This window comes from Limanda limanda, chromosome 19, assembly GCF_963576545.1.
Source record: "Limanda limanda chromosome 19, fLimLim1.1, whole genome shotgun sequence".
In the NCBI taxonomy this organism is placed as follows: Eukaryota; Metazoa; Chordata; class Actinopteri; order Pleuronectiformes; family Pleuronectidae; genus Limanda; species Limanda limanda.
This window is the reverse complement of record NC_083654.1, coordinates 12,944,093-12,958,845: the sequence shown is the minus strand read 5'-3', so window position 1 is coordinate 12,958,845 and position 14,753 is coordinate 12,944,093. Positions and strand designations below refer to the sequence as shown.

General features: G+C 43.1%; 2 protein-coding genes across 2 annotated transcripts; one reads left to right on the top strand and one right to left on the bottom strand.

The window, feature by feature from the left end:
- The first annotated feature begins 2,911 nt into the window (after positions 1-2,911).
- Positions 2,912-8,545, top strand: adnp2b (ADNP homeobox 2b). Its single transcript, XM_061092821.1, has 4 exons — positions 2,912-2,961; positions 3,784-3,905; positions 4,569-4,673; positions 4,866-8,545. Exons 2-4 carry the CDS (start codon positions 3,798-3,800, stop codon positions 7,548-7,550), a joined length of 2,898 nt encoding a protein of 965 aa, XP_060948804.1. The 5' UTR covers positions 2,912-2,961; positions 3,784-3,797; the 3' UTR covers positions 7,551-8,545.
- Positions 8,546-9,581: 1,036 nt separating this feature from the next.
- Positions 9,582-14,210, bottom strand: ggcta (gamma-glutamylcyclotransferase a). The gene is made up of 4 exons (XM_061092905.1): positions 13,986-14,210; positions 10,565-10,710; positions 10,321-10,453; positions 9,582-9,747 (listed from the first exon to the last, which is right to left on the bottom strand). The coding sequence occupies exons 1-4, from the start codon at positions 14,094-14,096 to the stop codon at positions 9,613-9,615; spliced, it is 525 nt and encodes a 174-aa protein (XP_060948888.1). The 5' UTR covers positions 14,097-14,210; the 3' UTR covers positions 9,582-9,612.
- Positions 14,211-14,753: the final 543 nt, after the last annotated feature.

Below are 14,753 nucleotides of genomic sequence, written 5' to 3'. Positions count from 1 at the left end.
ATGCTCTGGATAAACTTGTCACTGTTTGAAAAATGAGTCGCAACCATATTTTTCTGATCAGTTATGAATTTGTTCTGTCAGTTCTGAATATAAGAAGCAATCTGCAGGCCAGATTAGGGCTGCTGTGTTTTTTGTGGGAAGGTTCTGAGATCCTTCCTGCTGTAACCAATTTAACATTTCTGCAGATCTTATTAATCTTTAACTACTTCGGTCATTGAAAGTGCTGAGTATATTTTTTTTTCTCCACACAAATTCACATTTAAGTAAATCTGTTTGTGTCTCCTGCAATCTCTCAGCTTTTCAACTCGTAAATGCATCTTGTCGACTAAATTGAAAGTGCTTGAAGTTGAATGGTTAAAGCTGGTTAGTGATATGTAGTTTTACCAGTTGACATTCTGTGTTATGGTCTGTTAGATGAACTGTGTATTCTATCTAATTCGACTGGCCTTTGTGGTCCATTCATCCTAATAGTATACTGATAAAATGTTTTTGATGGCAGTAGTATAGAATAGTTTTGATTATCAAATAAAAATGAAGTCTAAGCCACCGGCTCAGTCCCTATAAAAGATGCATAAAAACTATGGACAACAATGATTCTCACTGATTATTATTATTTAGCAACTCTCACTTAAAACAAATATATACGTTTTCGGGAAGAAGAAAAAAGAACTGCTTCTGTTTCAGTGTAAATGAGACTGGTAATTAGTTGAGTGTAATCAACTGTTGCTCTGTTCTGTCGTAATAACAACCGTTAGCCCATGGGCTTAGATTACAAACACAGAATATGCAAAACTCTGCAGTAAAAGAATAAGAGCTCAGCACTGACAGTTTGTCATCTCCACCTTCTTGCACCTGTGCATTTGAGTATCTAATCATTTATACGCTGCCGAAGCCTTTTTGATTCTCAGCACCCGTTTGCAACTCAGCAATCAAAGAAAAGTCGCAGGTACAATTTAGATAACACTGAGTTAAATGGTTAAGGTCAGTCTAAATGAGCATGTTCAATCAGCTCTCACCTGTGTTCTCTAGCTTCTATCCTCGTCTGAATGTTTGTTAAGATTTAGTTTTGACATTAACATATTTCCAGAGTCAAACATTGCAGCAGATGTCTTTAGCCATTACTCATTCTGAACCTCAACATCATTAGTAGGAGAGTAGGAGATATCCAGGTAAATGTTTGCACACATGTCTGATGTCAGCAAGATGATGCCATTGATTTCTCCATCATCTTTATGAACTATCGCCACAGAAACACTTCCTGTGGGTTATATGGGAGAGAGGATAACCAGTGAAGGAATCACTTCCCTAAGAGGAGCTGTTTTAACTGCATTCATGTGTCTCAGTCACTTTAGTCTGGTACTCACTACATGTCATCAGGGGCTGAGTGAGCGCACAGTATGAAGCAGAGGTGGTCATTCTCTATTTGATCGAGGTGGCGGTGATGATGATGAATAAAAGGTGATTTATTAGTCTGCCAGGAACAAAGCTCTCACTCACGTCACAACACAGAGGGGATGGCGTCGCAGTTTCATGATTGAGGAGTTCTTGAGCCTGTTCAGTCTGACAGAGTACGATTGCACTCAGAGCTCTTGATTTTGATTGGTGGCTCTCTGATTGGTTTAATTGCATAACCTTGTATTGGTCAGACAAGAGGGAATCTCGCTGTGAAAGATCTGCTTCTTCACCACTGAGTCAACGTAGTGGAACTGAGTCACTCTGACCTTTAGGAGACGACTCCTTCTGCCCACCAAGCACATCATCCTGGTTTGCGTTGCCTGACCAGAGGGCCCAATGGCTGATGTGACCTTATCAGTCAGATGTTGAACCGAATCGTTGCATCACTCCCAACACAGAATTGCTTCACGCCATTTGATCTCGATAAACCTTTTTCACAGTCAAATTTAAAGTCGACAGACGATTAATGACATGCGTAATAGCTAATAAAAGGATTCGTAGCTCAACAAATGGTCCGGTCATTTCGTAACGGCCCTGGTTTCGCAAAATTTTACGCAAGTGAACAAATCTGCAAGATGTCAAGCGTGACGGCCGAGTACAAGGTTGAGTATTCAAAAAGTTTTTAATTGATTCAACAGTGGGCATAAGTATATCCGCACAATTTTTTTTGTAAACTTAGCCTTGCTTTGGCTAAAAATGGCTTTACGGCCAAAGCTAGCTCCTTCAAGTTTTTCTGATCAAAAATTGAATCAAAAGGTTGTAACTTTTGGCGCTATGCTAGCCCAGCTACTTCTAACTGTAATTTCCACTCCCTCTCTGTTCAAAATGGTGGGTCGATGTTATAGGCTAACAAAATGGCATGAGATGACATCATGATTGAGGGACCGCCCATTTAGCTCAGTTACTCGACAGCTCATTGGTTTCCCTTGGTCACATGCCACGTGACATCCAGTAGGGGTCGCAGGAGCCACGCCCCCCGGCCTAGCCATGCGGTGTAAGAGCCAAAAGCCCAATGGACAGGTGACTGGTCACATGACAGGCCCCCAGTGGAGGATGAGAGGCATCACCTGGAGTACCCGGATGAGAGGGCGACGGTGGCGGCGGAGGAATAAAAAAGTTATTCCGTTTTTAGGCCTAGGCGCCTCCCATTGGTCAGTTTGGGCTGTATGCAAATGAGCCCGGCTACGTCAGATCCTGAACTTGTGCGCCATATTTTTTCCTCTCAATAGAGGAAGAAAGGGACCGAAGCGGCGGCGGAGACGTTCACGTAACAGCGGGAACCTCGGGAACCATCGCGCATTGTCCCGGAGGCGCGTGCGTGTGACCGGAGGATGCTGCTCGGATGAGTGTGCGCGCGGCAGTGGCAGCGGACGCAGCTTGTCGACTCACACTCACACACACACACACACACACACACACACACTCACACACACACAGGCCGGTGGAAGTGGGGATCGGTGGAACCTGCCGGATCCAACGCAAACGTTCACGGGAAACAAGACGAAGGTAAATACCCGAGGAGGAGGAAGAGGAGAAAGAGGAGGCTCACTGACCCGCTGCTGTGGTGACCCCGATGTGGGCAACACACGCTGACACACACACACATTCACACAGCAGCGTTAGCACACTGGGCTGTGACTGGGATTCGAACACGCACCGTTAACTGGCTGCAAGTTCTCATCTTATCCCAGTGAAGTGCGAGTTTTCATCTATTATTCAGGAGGATCGTAGGGAAATCAGCTGTTGCACAACAACTGTTGTGTCGCTGTGATTTGTACACAGGCATGTTGTGTTCTTTATTTATACAGGAAAGTGTGGGTCCGATTGAGGATGATGTTGATGCTGCAGTTTGTTATTTAAACACTTAAGGATGGTGACTACAGTACACTGGTGATTTGTCTTTTTTTAAATCATTCTATCAGCAGCATCTTGGACATTTAACAACGATTTTTCTAACTATTATTAGATGAAATCAAATTGATGATGCCTTCTTAGTTTACACACACACACACACACACACACACACACAGCATGGATTAACTGACCTCAGCTAATGACACTGATTGTGTCTCCCTTCACCTTTTGTTTCCAGTATTTTCCAATTTCCTGTTTTATTCTACTCTAATGTAGTCCTCCTTCACCGAGCAGCTGAATCTACAGCAGCGTCACAAAGTGTCAAACTAAGTTACCATACTGAACGAGTGGTTACTGTCCCGTGACCCCACTGTCACATGCTTTTGAATGTATTTAGTAAACGTATAGATATCATAGCGTGGTAATAATTGTGTATTAATGCTCTGTCCCATTACCATTTGTGTGTTTTTTCAGGCCTGTGAGGTAAAATGTATCAGGTTCCGGTGGGAAACATTGAGAAGATCAGAAAGGCGCGCAAGGCGGTGAAAAACATTCTTTCTGAGATTGGCCTGGAGGATTGTCAAAACCTGCTGAAGGTATGTAGAGTTGTTTTCAGGGACAAGTTGTTTACAGATGAATAATGGTTAGAATGCAGGGGGCGGGTCAGACATCACAGCAAATCTTAACCATCAGTATAAAAGAAAGTGGTGATTTAAGTCGATAAAATCCACCATGTTCAATCATTGCATTGATTTCTAACGTCAGCTATTAATCCAATCAACTCTAATCCAAAACCACTTTACAGCTTCAAAATAATAATCAGTTTAGGGTTCATTTCTTAGGGTTTTTTGAGTTTGATTGTTTAATTACAACTACCAATCAGATTTAAATTTGACACATTAAAAGAAAGATGCTCTCAGGGTTTTCTATTGGGTTGTTATGGCAACAGGAGGGGGGAGCTGGGGGATATGACGTCATGTCTACTGGCAGATTTTCCGTAGTACGCATCTAATCCGGAGAATGTCACAAATCCACGAGCAAGACTAATCAACGGAGAGGTTGTGTTAATGTCAATATGATACTCGTCAGATATCGTCATGTATTTAGATATTTCTGCATATTTAACATCAGGCTATGCTATATTTATCCCCTCTCTGTTGCTTTTAATTTCCCTATCAACCATTTTGAATGTTGTTTTTTCGCACGTTTTTCATTGTACTGTTTCTTATGCTGAATCATTGTTTGTGTTTACTGTGCAGAATCTCGATGAAGTGCCTGAGACAAACGAAGATGAAGAGGACGTCTTCCAGGAAACTAAGTGGATTGATCTGACGGAGGGATACAGTACGAGGTTACAGAAAAAGGTGAGTGTGACACACATCAACAAAATATCACTGATAGCGGATTATTTGCTAGATTGAGTAACTGTTAAATAATGAATACCTCGTGTTAGTGGAGTATTTATTCCGTATTGTTAAAGATATGTAGGTTGGTGAGAATGTTATAACTGGAACTTGATTCACTGAGATATTAACCGACTGTTTCTTTCTGCTCAGTGGCGTTATCGCTCCCGCTCTCTGTGCTGTAACCTCTGCAAGTACTCGTCCCAAAACATCTACAACTTCAGGAGTCACGTGACCCGCTGCCATGGATACGTCCAGTCCTTCTGCGCGCTGGCCCCCTGCTCCCAGTGCCTCTTCATCAGCCACCCCAAGGTCGTCAAGAGGCACATGCTGCTCTTCCACGCCAAACTCGGCGCCCAGATCCAAGCGCCCAGGGACCCGTCTCTACCCACCCATCGCGGAAACGAGAGGTATCAGTGTCGCAGATGTGGATTTCCGAACTCTTCGATCTTTGCGATGAAGAAGCACATTATTCTCAAGCACTTGGAGAGTTTGGCGGAACAGTATATAGGTTACAGATTAAATGTTCAAGTAAATACCTCTGTAAAGATCTACTGCTGCAAAGTGTGTAAGACGAACACGGGGAATCTAGACCAAATGCTGCATCACATGCTGGTCGAGCCGTCGCATTATTCGGTCAGCACACAAGTTCAGAGCCTGATTTACGAGAACAAGAACTACACCATCAAACCGACACCCAATGGAAATGGTCTGTTTCTGACATTCCCAAATATCTCTCCCAAAATACAGCAAGCTCAAATATTCAACAGTAAGTCCTTGCTTTTACCAGCGAATGGCCAACCTACTGGGACTGTGGTGACATTACAGCAGCTACAAGGAGCTACAAACACTGCAACTCTTTTCTGTGCCCCTGGAACCAACCAAGCTTTCCTGCCCCCTCAAGCGTCGGCACTGGTGCAGCTAGCTAGTGCCGAGGCCAAAGGTCTTCTTCAGCCTGGTGCCACGATATCGCTTCGAGGCGCTTTACCCCACGGACAGTCCATGCTCCAGCTGCCCACGATGTCTACCGTGTCTCTGAAACAGGGCCAGATGGTTCTAGCTCAGGCTTCTGCTCAACCACATCAGACTCCACAAGCACAGCAGCTCCTGCTCCCGTCGGGAATGCAGGCCCACATGGCAGCTGGAGCTGGACCCAAGCCTGCTGTGGTTGCACAAAATGCATCAACAAACCAAATCAACCTGCAAGGCACCATGCTGACTTCCCAGTCCCTGCTGAATCACCTAATTCCGACCGGCAACAGGGTGAACGGCATGCCCACGTACACGTTTGCTCCACTGCAGGGAGCGATGCCCGTCTCGCAGAGCACAAGCACCCCTCTCAAGGCCGTAGAGCAAACCAGTAACTCCGTACCACAGACTAAGAAATGGATTACCTGTCCCCTCTGTAATGAACTCTTTCCTTCCAACGTGTTTGACATTCACACAGAAGTCGCCCATCAGGCAAAATCCCCATCGTCCAAGTCAGAAAGTTTAGCAGCACGAGCATCGTTCCTGAAGAAAATGCCAGACAAAACTGTCAAATGTCTAACATGCAAAACCCTTATGTCAGAGAAGAGCGTCTTCCAGCACTTGCTGCACGGCCTGCATTGTTTGTACTGCTCAGCCCTGTTCTACTCAATCAAACAACTCGCCGAGCACGTGAAGCAGCACAATCCCACAAGCAAAGCATACTGTGATTTCCTAAGGGAGAAGTTCAGGGTCTACTCCAAAGGTGCCGGCGGAATCCTATTCCCTTACTTTGACGTCTACACCACTGCACCCAAAGAGATCCTCGGAGACGCAGAGGTCAACCTTGCCCTGGTCACGAGTACGCTCGACCTGATCTTCTTTAAGTTGCAGCCCACCAGCCAGTCAGAACTCTGTTCAGCTCCTGCGAAACTCAACAGCATGTACTGTCCCTTCTGTGATGAGAAGTTCCCGAATGACTCCAAACACCTGCAGCACCTGAAACAGAAACACTTTGTTGCTCCTACTATCCACGCCATCCTGAAGACAGAGGCTTTCAAGTGCATATACTGCAACGGCGTGTACACAGGGAAGGTCACCCAGCAGGCTGTGATGCTCCACATTCAGCGATGCCGATGTTCACCAAAACAACCACAGCCACCCAAACCTGCAGCAGCACCGCTGCCGCCGCAGCAGCAGCCTCCAAAACCAGCTCAGCAGATCCTTCAGCCGTCCGGGCTCTACTTTGTCCAGATGCCACAAGGGATGACTATGACACAGACTCCACCATCTATAACTCAGACTCGTGCGATTCGACCTGCACCTGTGGAAACCACAGAGGAGCAGCAGTCAAAGAAGCGGCTGGAGGCTGCGCTGAAGCAGGCCACGGAGGACAACAAACGAGAACGAGAGGTCAAGGCGGCCATGCGCAAGAAGCGGGAGCAGGAAAAGCTGTTGCCTCCGAAGCCCTCCGAGCCCGAGGTCCAGAGCGACCCCACGGTGAAGCTGGTTTTGGAGCCGACCCTGGTGGAGCGCCGCAGCGGAGAAGAGCGCAGAGACTTCATATCGAAATACTTCAACGTGAACCCTTACGCCAACCGAGCGGAGACGGAGGAGCTGTGCAGGAGGCTTTCTCTCACCAAGCCCGAGCTGGTGGCCCTCTTCAGCAAGAAGCGCAGCAAGTGCATGAAAAGCCTCAAGAGGAACACCGGGGCCATTCTCCTGGGCTTCAACATGACCGAAGTGAGGAAACTCAAGCACAACCTGCTCTTCCCACAGCTGCGGCCCAGAGAGCAGCCGCACAGCGATAAAACGGCGCCGGCGGCGAACAGTGAGGACGCAGCGGAACCGATGGATGTGAGCGGGAAGTAGAAAGCTGCAGGGGAGGTGGAGTCGATGGAATGAGTTCAGAAAAGGACTCCGAAGCCGACCCCTCTGATTGAACTCTGGTACTTTACCCATGGCCTTTTGTGTTGACAGTCAGTGGAGGAGTTGATCCTGGTGCGGATACAGTGTATTTCCTAACTTACACCTGAGCAGTTTCTTTAAGTAGCCATCATTAATAGTGTTTCATTTGACTTTAGAATGTTGTCAGTGGCCCATAACATTATTTCCACATAAACACAGAGTCATGTTGTGATACTCCCTGATATAAAATATATACAAGCATATTGAAGATACAGGTTTATCGTGGTGCAGATCACTGAGCTGCAGTATCGCATTCAATCTACTGACTATGACATCATCACTGACTTGTGCCTGGTAGCTGTTTTTTTCACCCTTTATTTAAACCCCTTTGTATAAAAAGTGTGATTTCAGTTCTTATCTTCTAATATTAAAACTTAAGTGCACACCTCCATGTAGAGTTCAGTTATTTGGCTTTCTCTTTTTTCGTAACATATTGGACCTATTTCATTCATGTGCACGGCTCTATTGTTTTTGTTTCTTCACGCAGTTTCCCTCTTTGCATTGACACAGTTTAAGGAGGAAATGGGTTTTGCTCACCAGCTCCATCAAACTGTAACGGTGGACGTTCTTGCTCGATTCCCAGAACACTTGGTTATTACTATTATTAATCTCAATTGAATCATGTCGTTTGCATAAACTTTTCTTTTTTTTTTGACTGTCGTGTGAAATCATGATTTGCGAAGTCCACAAATTTGCATAGATCATACTGTAGATTCAACAGAACATAAATGTTATCGAGTGTGGATTCTTTCACCGTAAATATTCTGTTCTCCTGTTTTTTTAACTTGTATTTTCAATAATTCCCAGAGGTTCAAGAGTGTAGGGAGAGGTCAAAATTCTCATACTGTCCAAGACCACTGTGTTGTAAAAAAAAATAAAGTGGCTTCTTTTTACATGAATCCTTCAATTCTTTTGGTTTTCTATTTGTGATTCAATATTTTTACTCCGGCTGTGTTAGCTCAAATGTATCTTTAACATGAAGGTGACTGCAAAAAGACTTTTGATGCATTTATCGGCAGGAACAAAACAATACAACAAAGTACTAGGGGACACTTTAAGAGGGGTAATCTGAGTTTAAAGTCATATGAGTAAACTAATATTTCATGGTTAATATTGTGATTTTACAAGAATAAAGTTGTAATTTCATAATAATGTCATTTTAGAGGGGAAATATCAGAAGATCAGTTAATAATATTCTCCACATTCCTCATTTTAAGTTATATTGTAGGATAGGTTTCACAAATAACAATCTATTGGCTCATCAGCAGCACATTATCATAAATTTGTGGTCTTTGAAAGATGAATTACAACTTTATGCTCGTAATATTGCGACTTAATTATAACAAGGACTTTTTTTTTGGTAATGTGACTATAACAGTATAAACATGCAACATTTTATTCTTTTTTTTTTTTTTTTTCAATATGACCCTAATACCGAACAGAAAGTCAATATAAAGTCAGTGCAGTAAGAGGCTGGCAACAGTGAGGTGTTAAGGTTCTTAGTTTGTTTAATATTCTCCTGAGAAACACTTCTACTACTCATACAGTTTCATTCAGTTCAATCGTCCATTATCTCAGCTCTCAAATAAAAAAGACATGCTTCACCATAACTCTCAGAAAGATACAAAATCAGGTGTTTGTTGGGTCCAGCCAAATGTCTGACTATTAGCAGGATGCATTATTATCCTCATCTGCATATTATCCTTATTAGCCTAAGTGCTACAGTTGGTCTTGACCTTAAATAGTTGTTTGACAGAAAAAATCTAAAATCAAGGTCCACTTACTAGCTTTTTCCACATTCTTATAGCCTTCATCATCACTACATTTTACATCATTATTACTTCATGATGAAGACTAAAAGAATATGGTTGAAAGCCCCAGAAACTGCTGTGAAGTGAACTTCGAGACCATAAGGTCCCGTCATTAGCTCCCTTTCCCCCCCCCCCCCAAGTTCAAGAGCAAACTTTTAAAAAGATTCTCCCGCAGCTGTTCTGATTTCATCGAGGACCGAGGGGCCAATGTAGTTGTTGGTTTGAATCCACTCCAGGCTCTTCCTGTACTGCTCTGGGAGGCCGTTCTGCTCTGCACCCTGACACACCACCTAATCAGGAAACACAGCGAGAGGGACGTTTGGTAAATAACATGATTAAAAAGATGGAACTGGTAAGCAAAGCTGTTTTCAGACACGAACTTTGGAAATGTCCTGACAATTGGGTGCGGACAATTTCCAGAGTTTGTCTTTCACACGTGAGGAACGCAGCAGGAGATGGTCACTGTCAGATGTGTTCACCACAGCAGGACAGTGTCCAGAACATTCAGGCAAGGGGGGGGGGGGGGGGGGAACCTGGTTCGAGCAGCAGGAGGGAGGACATGACGCATAAAGAAATCACATGTTTTTGTTTGAAGCACATCTGCCCCTATCACCAAAAGCTTTCAAATCTGTTGTATTTCCAAGTTGACATCTTTGTCTGGTTCTTCCCTCTGTCTCATCCTGAGATATTCAGTTCCGCTCTGCGTCCGTCATGTGTTGAAAACATCATCGACACGCCCACTCACAAACTTTTCCCTGCTCTATTCTCACATTTTTTCGATAACACCAGGGCACAGGCAACCAAAAGGTCCGGGAAATGTCCAGAGCAGCTGATTCGGAAATTCGGCTTTTTTACATACAAACCTGTTTGTACTGAGGAGAGGGGGGGCAGGCGTGGAAATTGTTCATCTGGTACGTCCTGCAGAATATCTGCCCTTTGTCTGTCTCCACGGTAACGTTGAGTGGTGAGTATATCCCCTTGCTCACTCCTTCCTGTCTGAGGTCACAGAAAAAAAAGAAACATGCAGTGTCACTTATAATGAGAAATATCAGCTATCGGACTGATGTAGCAGCTGTGTTTTGATGTGTGTGTGTGTGTGCGTCTCACTTGTCGAGACTCGTGAGGTTTTCATCGCTCATAGCCCAGATCACCCCCCACACATCTGCGCCTGGACAGGACTCGATGGTGGCCACGCCGCCGTGCCATTTGTTGTCCACGTGTTCCTTCCACAGGCCAAAGTTCAACTTGTAGTCCTGTACACACACACACACGCAGGCACACAACACACACGCACACATGTCATAGTTAACTTACACTGTCATTCATTTCCTGGAGACTTTCTATATCCATAACAACTACTCGTCTAAATCCTAACCTTCCCAAAATCAGCTTTTTCCCATTTGGGGAGAGTTTCTATCTCCAAATGGACAAGCTGCCCTCAACTGGTCTTTACTCTGACAAAGGTGACCCCGGACAAAGACAGACAGACACACACACGGAGGACAAAAGGCTGGGATGTGTGCATTTCAGACATAATGCCTTTTATTCCACTGTAGATGTAAAGAGCTGTTATGTTTGTGTTTTCAGCCGAGTCCCAGCAGGACGGTTCTGCTGTTGGTCCCAGACACTGTTGTTGCAGCCGGTTTAATAGGGGGGGTGGGGGGTGTGATCATTTAAGAGGACCAATATAAGACAATAACATCAACTTCAACTTAATAAATACACAAGGGCCACTGTTTATTTTTCTATTCTATTATCCTGTTTGTTAATTTATTTGACAGGGTGAATTCTCATCAATCAACAGACTGATACAGCCCGCCGATTGGTCAGTGCAGAGCGGAGTGGGTGGTCTGGGGTGTCTGGTTCAACCATGTCCTGGTCTGGACTGGGCCCGATCCCCTGGCAGCGTGGTACACCGGTACTGGTGTCGTGAAGCGGATACACGCAGCCACTGGTAACCAGGGAGGGGAGCGGAGGAGTGTGAGGTATGTTGAAGACCAGCATTCTGGGGGGGGGGGGGTTATGTCACAGAACAATGTGACATAAAAACTAAAAGAACAGTATCAATATTTAGGATATGACACAGACGTGAAAAATGTATAATTATTATATTTTTGACTATTTTAGCAATTACAGAAAGTTACATAATAGTCCCAGAAAAACTCAAACTACAGCCCTGAACCTGGCTAACTATTTACAGACTGTATGTATTAGCAGTGGTGGGAAGTAACGAAGTAGAAATACTTTGTTACTGTACTTAAGTAGATTTTTCACATATCTGTACTTTACTTGAGTATTTATTTTCCTGTCGACTTTTTACTTTTACTCGTTACATTTGAGCACAAATATCTGTACTTTCTACTTCTTACATTCTCAAAACTGGCTCGTTACTTGAGCAGCGGAGGTTGTGCACCTTTACGCACGACGCACCTCTCTTGCCTTCTCGCTCCTGCAGGAGCTCGGTTCAGTCTTTATTATTAGGGCCCGAGCACTGACAGGCACTGACAGACGTGAGGCCCTATTGAAATTGTAAGGATTATTATTCAGGCAAATGAATTGGCTTTTTGAGGGCTGTTATTAGGTGATTTTACATGATTTTTTGAAGGTATTCCTTTTTCGATTCTCATTCGTTTTCCCTTTCCTGCTTCGTGTCAACATCTGCACATAAATACATAGCTCGAAGCAGCAAGTGGTTAATTTGTCTTAAAGAAAATATTGGAAGTAGTTGGTTTAAACAAAAACTGTTGGCAAATAGACTATCATTGGTTGGCTGTGTCTACTTAGTCTTACACGTCCACGTAAACAAAACAAACAGATTTAAAACAAGTCGAGATGGAAAAACAAACAGTTATATAAGCAAACGCAAAAACAACTTTCAGCCAACCCAACCAAAAACTAACACTGTCGTGGAATACTGCATATTCACGCACACAATTCAGGTTTTTTAATGGACCTCGCCAAATGGAACCCTGGGTAATCAGGCCCAGTTTTCCAGTCACTATAATGCCAATATAATTTTGCAAAGATATTATATATTTATATATTGCCAATTCCAATCCTTAGTCGCCCCTTGTGCTGACTTAACACAACTTACAAGCTGTTGAGTCTTTATATATGTATTGTACAAACTGGCTAATGTGTACAACTTCAAGCAGAGTTGTGTCTTCACTTTGCCGTCCCTACAGGAAAGATACCCTACAGGTGTATTGTCACCCTGCTGGAAACAACTGCAAACACAAACACAGGCCCATTCAGTGAAGATAGTCTAATGATAAATAAACAGGCTTACATGTAGATGCGTGGGCAGGTATACAGGCAGTTACAAAGCTAATAGACACAAAAGCTTCGTGTTGAAGTGCCGTCAAGCAAGACACTGATCATTTATAAATTTCAAAATAAAGTCACCAAAATACTGCAACCAAATTTGCACCTGAAGATATTCAATTGGATGTATTTTGGAGATGTAATTTAGCATTCAAAAAAAAACATTGGTCTTCAATTATTTATTTCCTTGTTCACTCTGAAATTTGGCAGCAAAACCAGGCTGTGTACAGTGTTTTTTTCTTCTCTGTACTAGCACTGTCCAGGCTGTTAACAAAAGATAAACTATCTTATTTTGTTTTCCTAGTTTCCCTTTGCCGAGTTATCTTAAGGGGGATTGTGTATCACTCCTGCTACTGATGAAAGGTCCATGTTTAGTTATATTTACAAACTTTTTTAGTGGATATACTTTGGTCTATTAGTGTTCTTAGGTAGACTCAAGAGGCACTTGTTTATTCTGTTGTGTTGATTCTTTGTTGTCTCTAGAAGTTAAGATGCTCTTGTCCAATACTATTTTAACTTCAGCATCTCGGGTTCAAAATTTGTTAAATTATACATTATATATGTATAGTGTTGTTATAATTTTTCAGTCAGTTGAAATAAATCCTGAAGAGAACAATTTTGGGTTGTTTTGTGTCTCTATAGGCCTACTATAAAAAGCACTTAGCATTTTTAATTTTGGTACTTGTACTTGTACTTTTGATACTTAAGTACATTTCAACACCAGATACTTTTGATACTTTAAGTACATTTAATATGAGCGACTCTAAGACTTTTACTCAAGTCATTTTCTGACGGGTGACTTTTACTTTTACCGGAGACACTTTCAAGTAAGATATCTGTAGTTTTACTCAAGTATGGCTTTCAAGTACTTTATACGCCACTGTGTATTAGTGTCTATAGACAATCTCAGTGCAGATGGATGACAGCAGCAGACCGTAATACACTGTGGAAAGGCGCGTGCAGGTGGTAGCCCATGGTTATGCAGTGTGTTATGTGATTGTCAATGCTGCGTTCACGTTCCGTCGGTTAAACGGGTTCTGCTCTGGCGACCAGAGAATGTCTATTATTAATGTTAGTTATTCCAACATGAACGGTCGGTTTGATTTGTGCCCTATTTGTCAGTGTTGGTGGTAGAAGACGAGAACACATGAGGGGCTCGTCGCTCCTGGAGTACAAGGCGATTTTAAGAAAGCAGCTCGGTTACCTTGAGTCTGGCGGTGGAGCAGAACATGGCGGACGGGTTCTTGAGCTGAATCCTCTGCCTCAGCAAGTTGCTCCCGAAGGCGAAATACATGAACTGACCGGGAGCGGCCATGTCGGTGTGTGTTCTCAGCCTGGTGAAAGACAGGAAGTGTGGCGGACCGTCTGTGGCCTGTGTCTGTGCTGGTCTGACTGGAGTAGTAGCCGGTTCATCTACATAGGACTACAACTCACAGCAGCCTGCAAAACTGTCAGCCAATCACAGGATAGAGTCACTGCAGCCTGTAGGTGGAGCTTTATCACTAAGGCTTCAATTGCATCAATTTAAAATACTGTTAATATTTTCACTATACAATTTATTATTCCAATAATTTTTCTTTTGTTCCCTATAAAACTTTAGTCAACAAATTCTAAATATTTACTTACAATATATAAGTATGAACATTACACAGTGTGTATATATCATTTTATATATGTAGTTTCTGCATTTTTATAATTTAGTTTTGATCTTATAATTTCTAAATATTGTGGTGTGCCTGATACCTTACTGCTGTTACAATGGAATTGACCAGTTTGAGATGAATAAAGTATGAAGAACTTCTGAAAACCTTAAGGGAAGAAATTTAGACGCTTTGTAAGTGAAAACCCTTATTACCAAATATTTTAAATATAAACAGTGAATAAACCCATTAACATTTTCTATGGTCATAGGGTTCTGATATTTATATGACCATATAGACGTTTAACCATGCACATATTACCTTTTCGATTC

Excerpts from the sequence above, each read along its gene's own strand:
- ggcta (XM_061092905.1), bottom strand. The coding sequence starts at position 14,096 with ATGGCCGCTCCCGGTCAGTTCATGTATTTCGCCTTCGGGAGCAACTTG. Across the intron at positions 10,711-13,985 it reads GCTCCACCGCCAGACTCAAG|GACTACAAGTTGAACTTTGG; the intron begins GTAACCGAGCTG and ends GTGTGTGTACAG. Across the intron at positions 10,454-10,564 it reads AACCTCACGAGTCTCGACAA|ACAGGAAGGAGTGAGCAAGG; the intron begins GTGAGACGCACA and ends CTGTGACCTCAG.
- adnp2b (XM_061092821.1), top strand. The coding sequence starts at position 3,798 with ATGTATCAGGTTCCGGTGGGAAACATTGAGAAGATCAGAAAGGCGCGC. Across the intron at positions 3,906-4,568 it reads ATTGTCAAAACCTGCTGAAG|AATCTCGATGAAGTGCCTGA; the intron begins GTATGTAGAGTT and ends TTTACTGTGCAG. Across the intron at positions 4,674-4,865 it reads GTACGAGGTTACAGAAAAAG|TGGCGTTATCGCTCCCGCTC; the intron begins GTGAGTGTGACA and ends CTTTCTGCTCAG.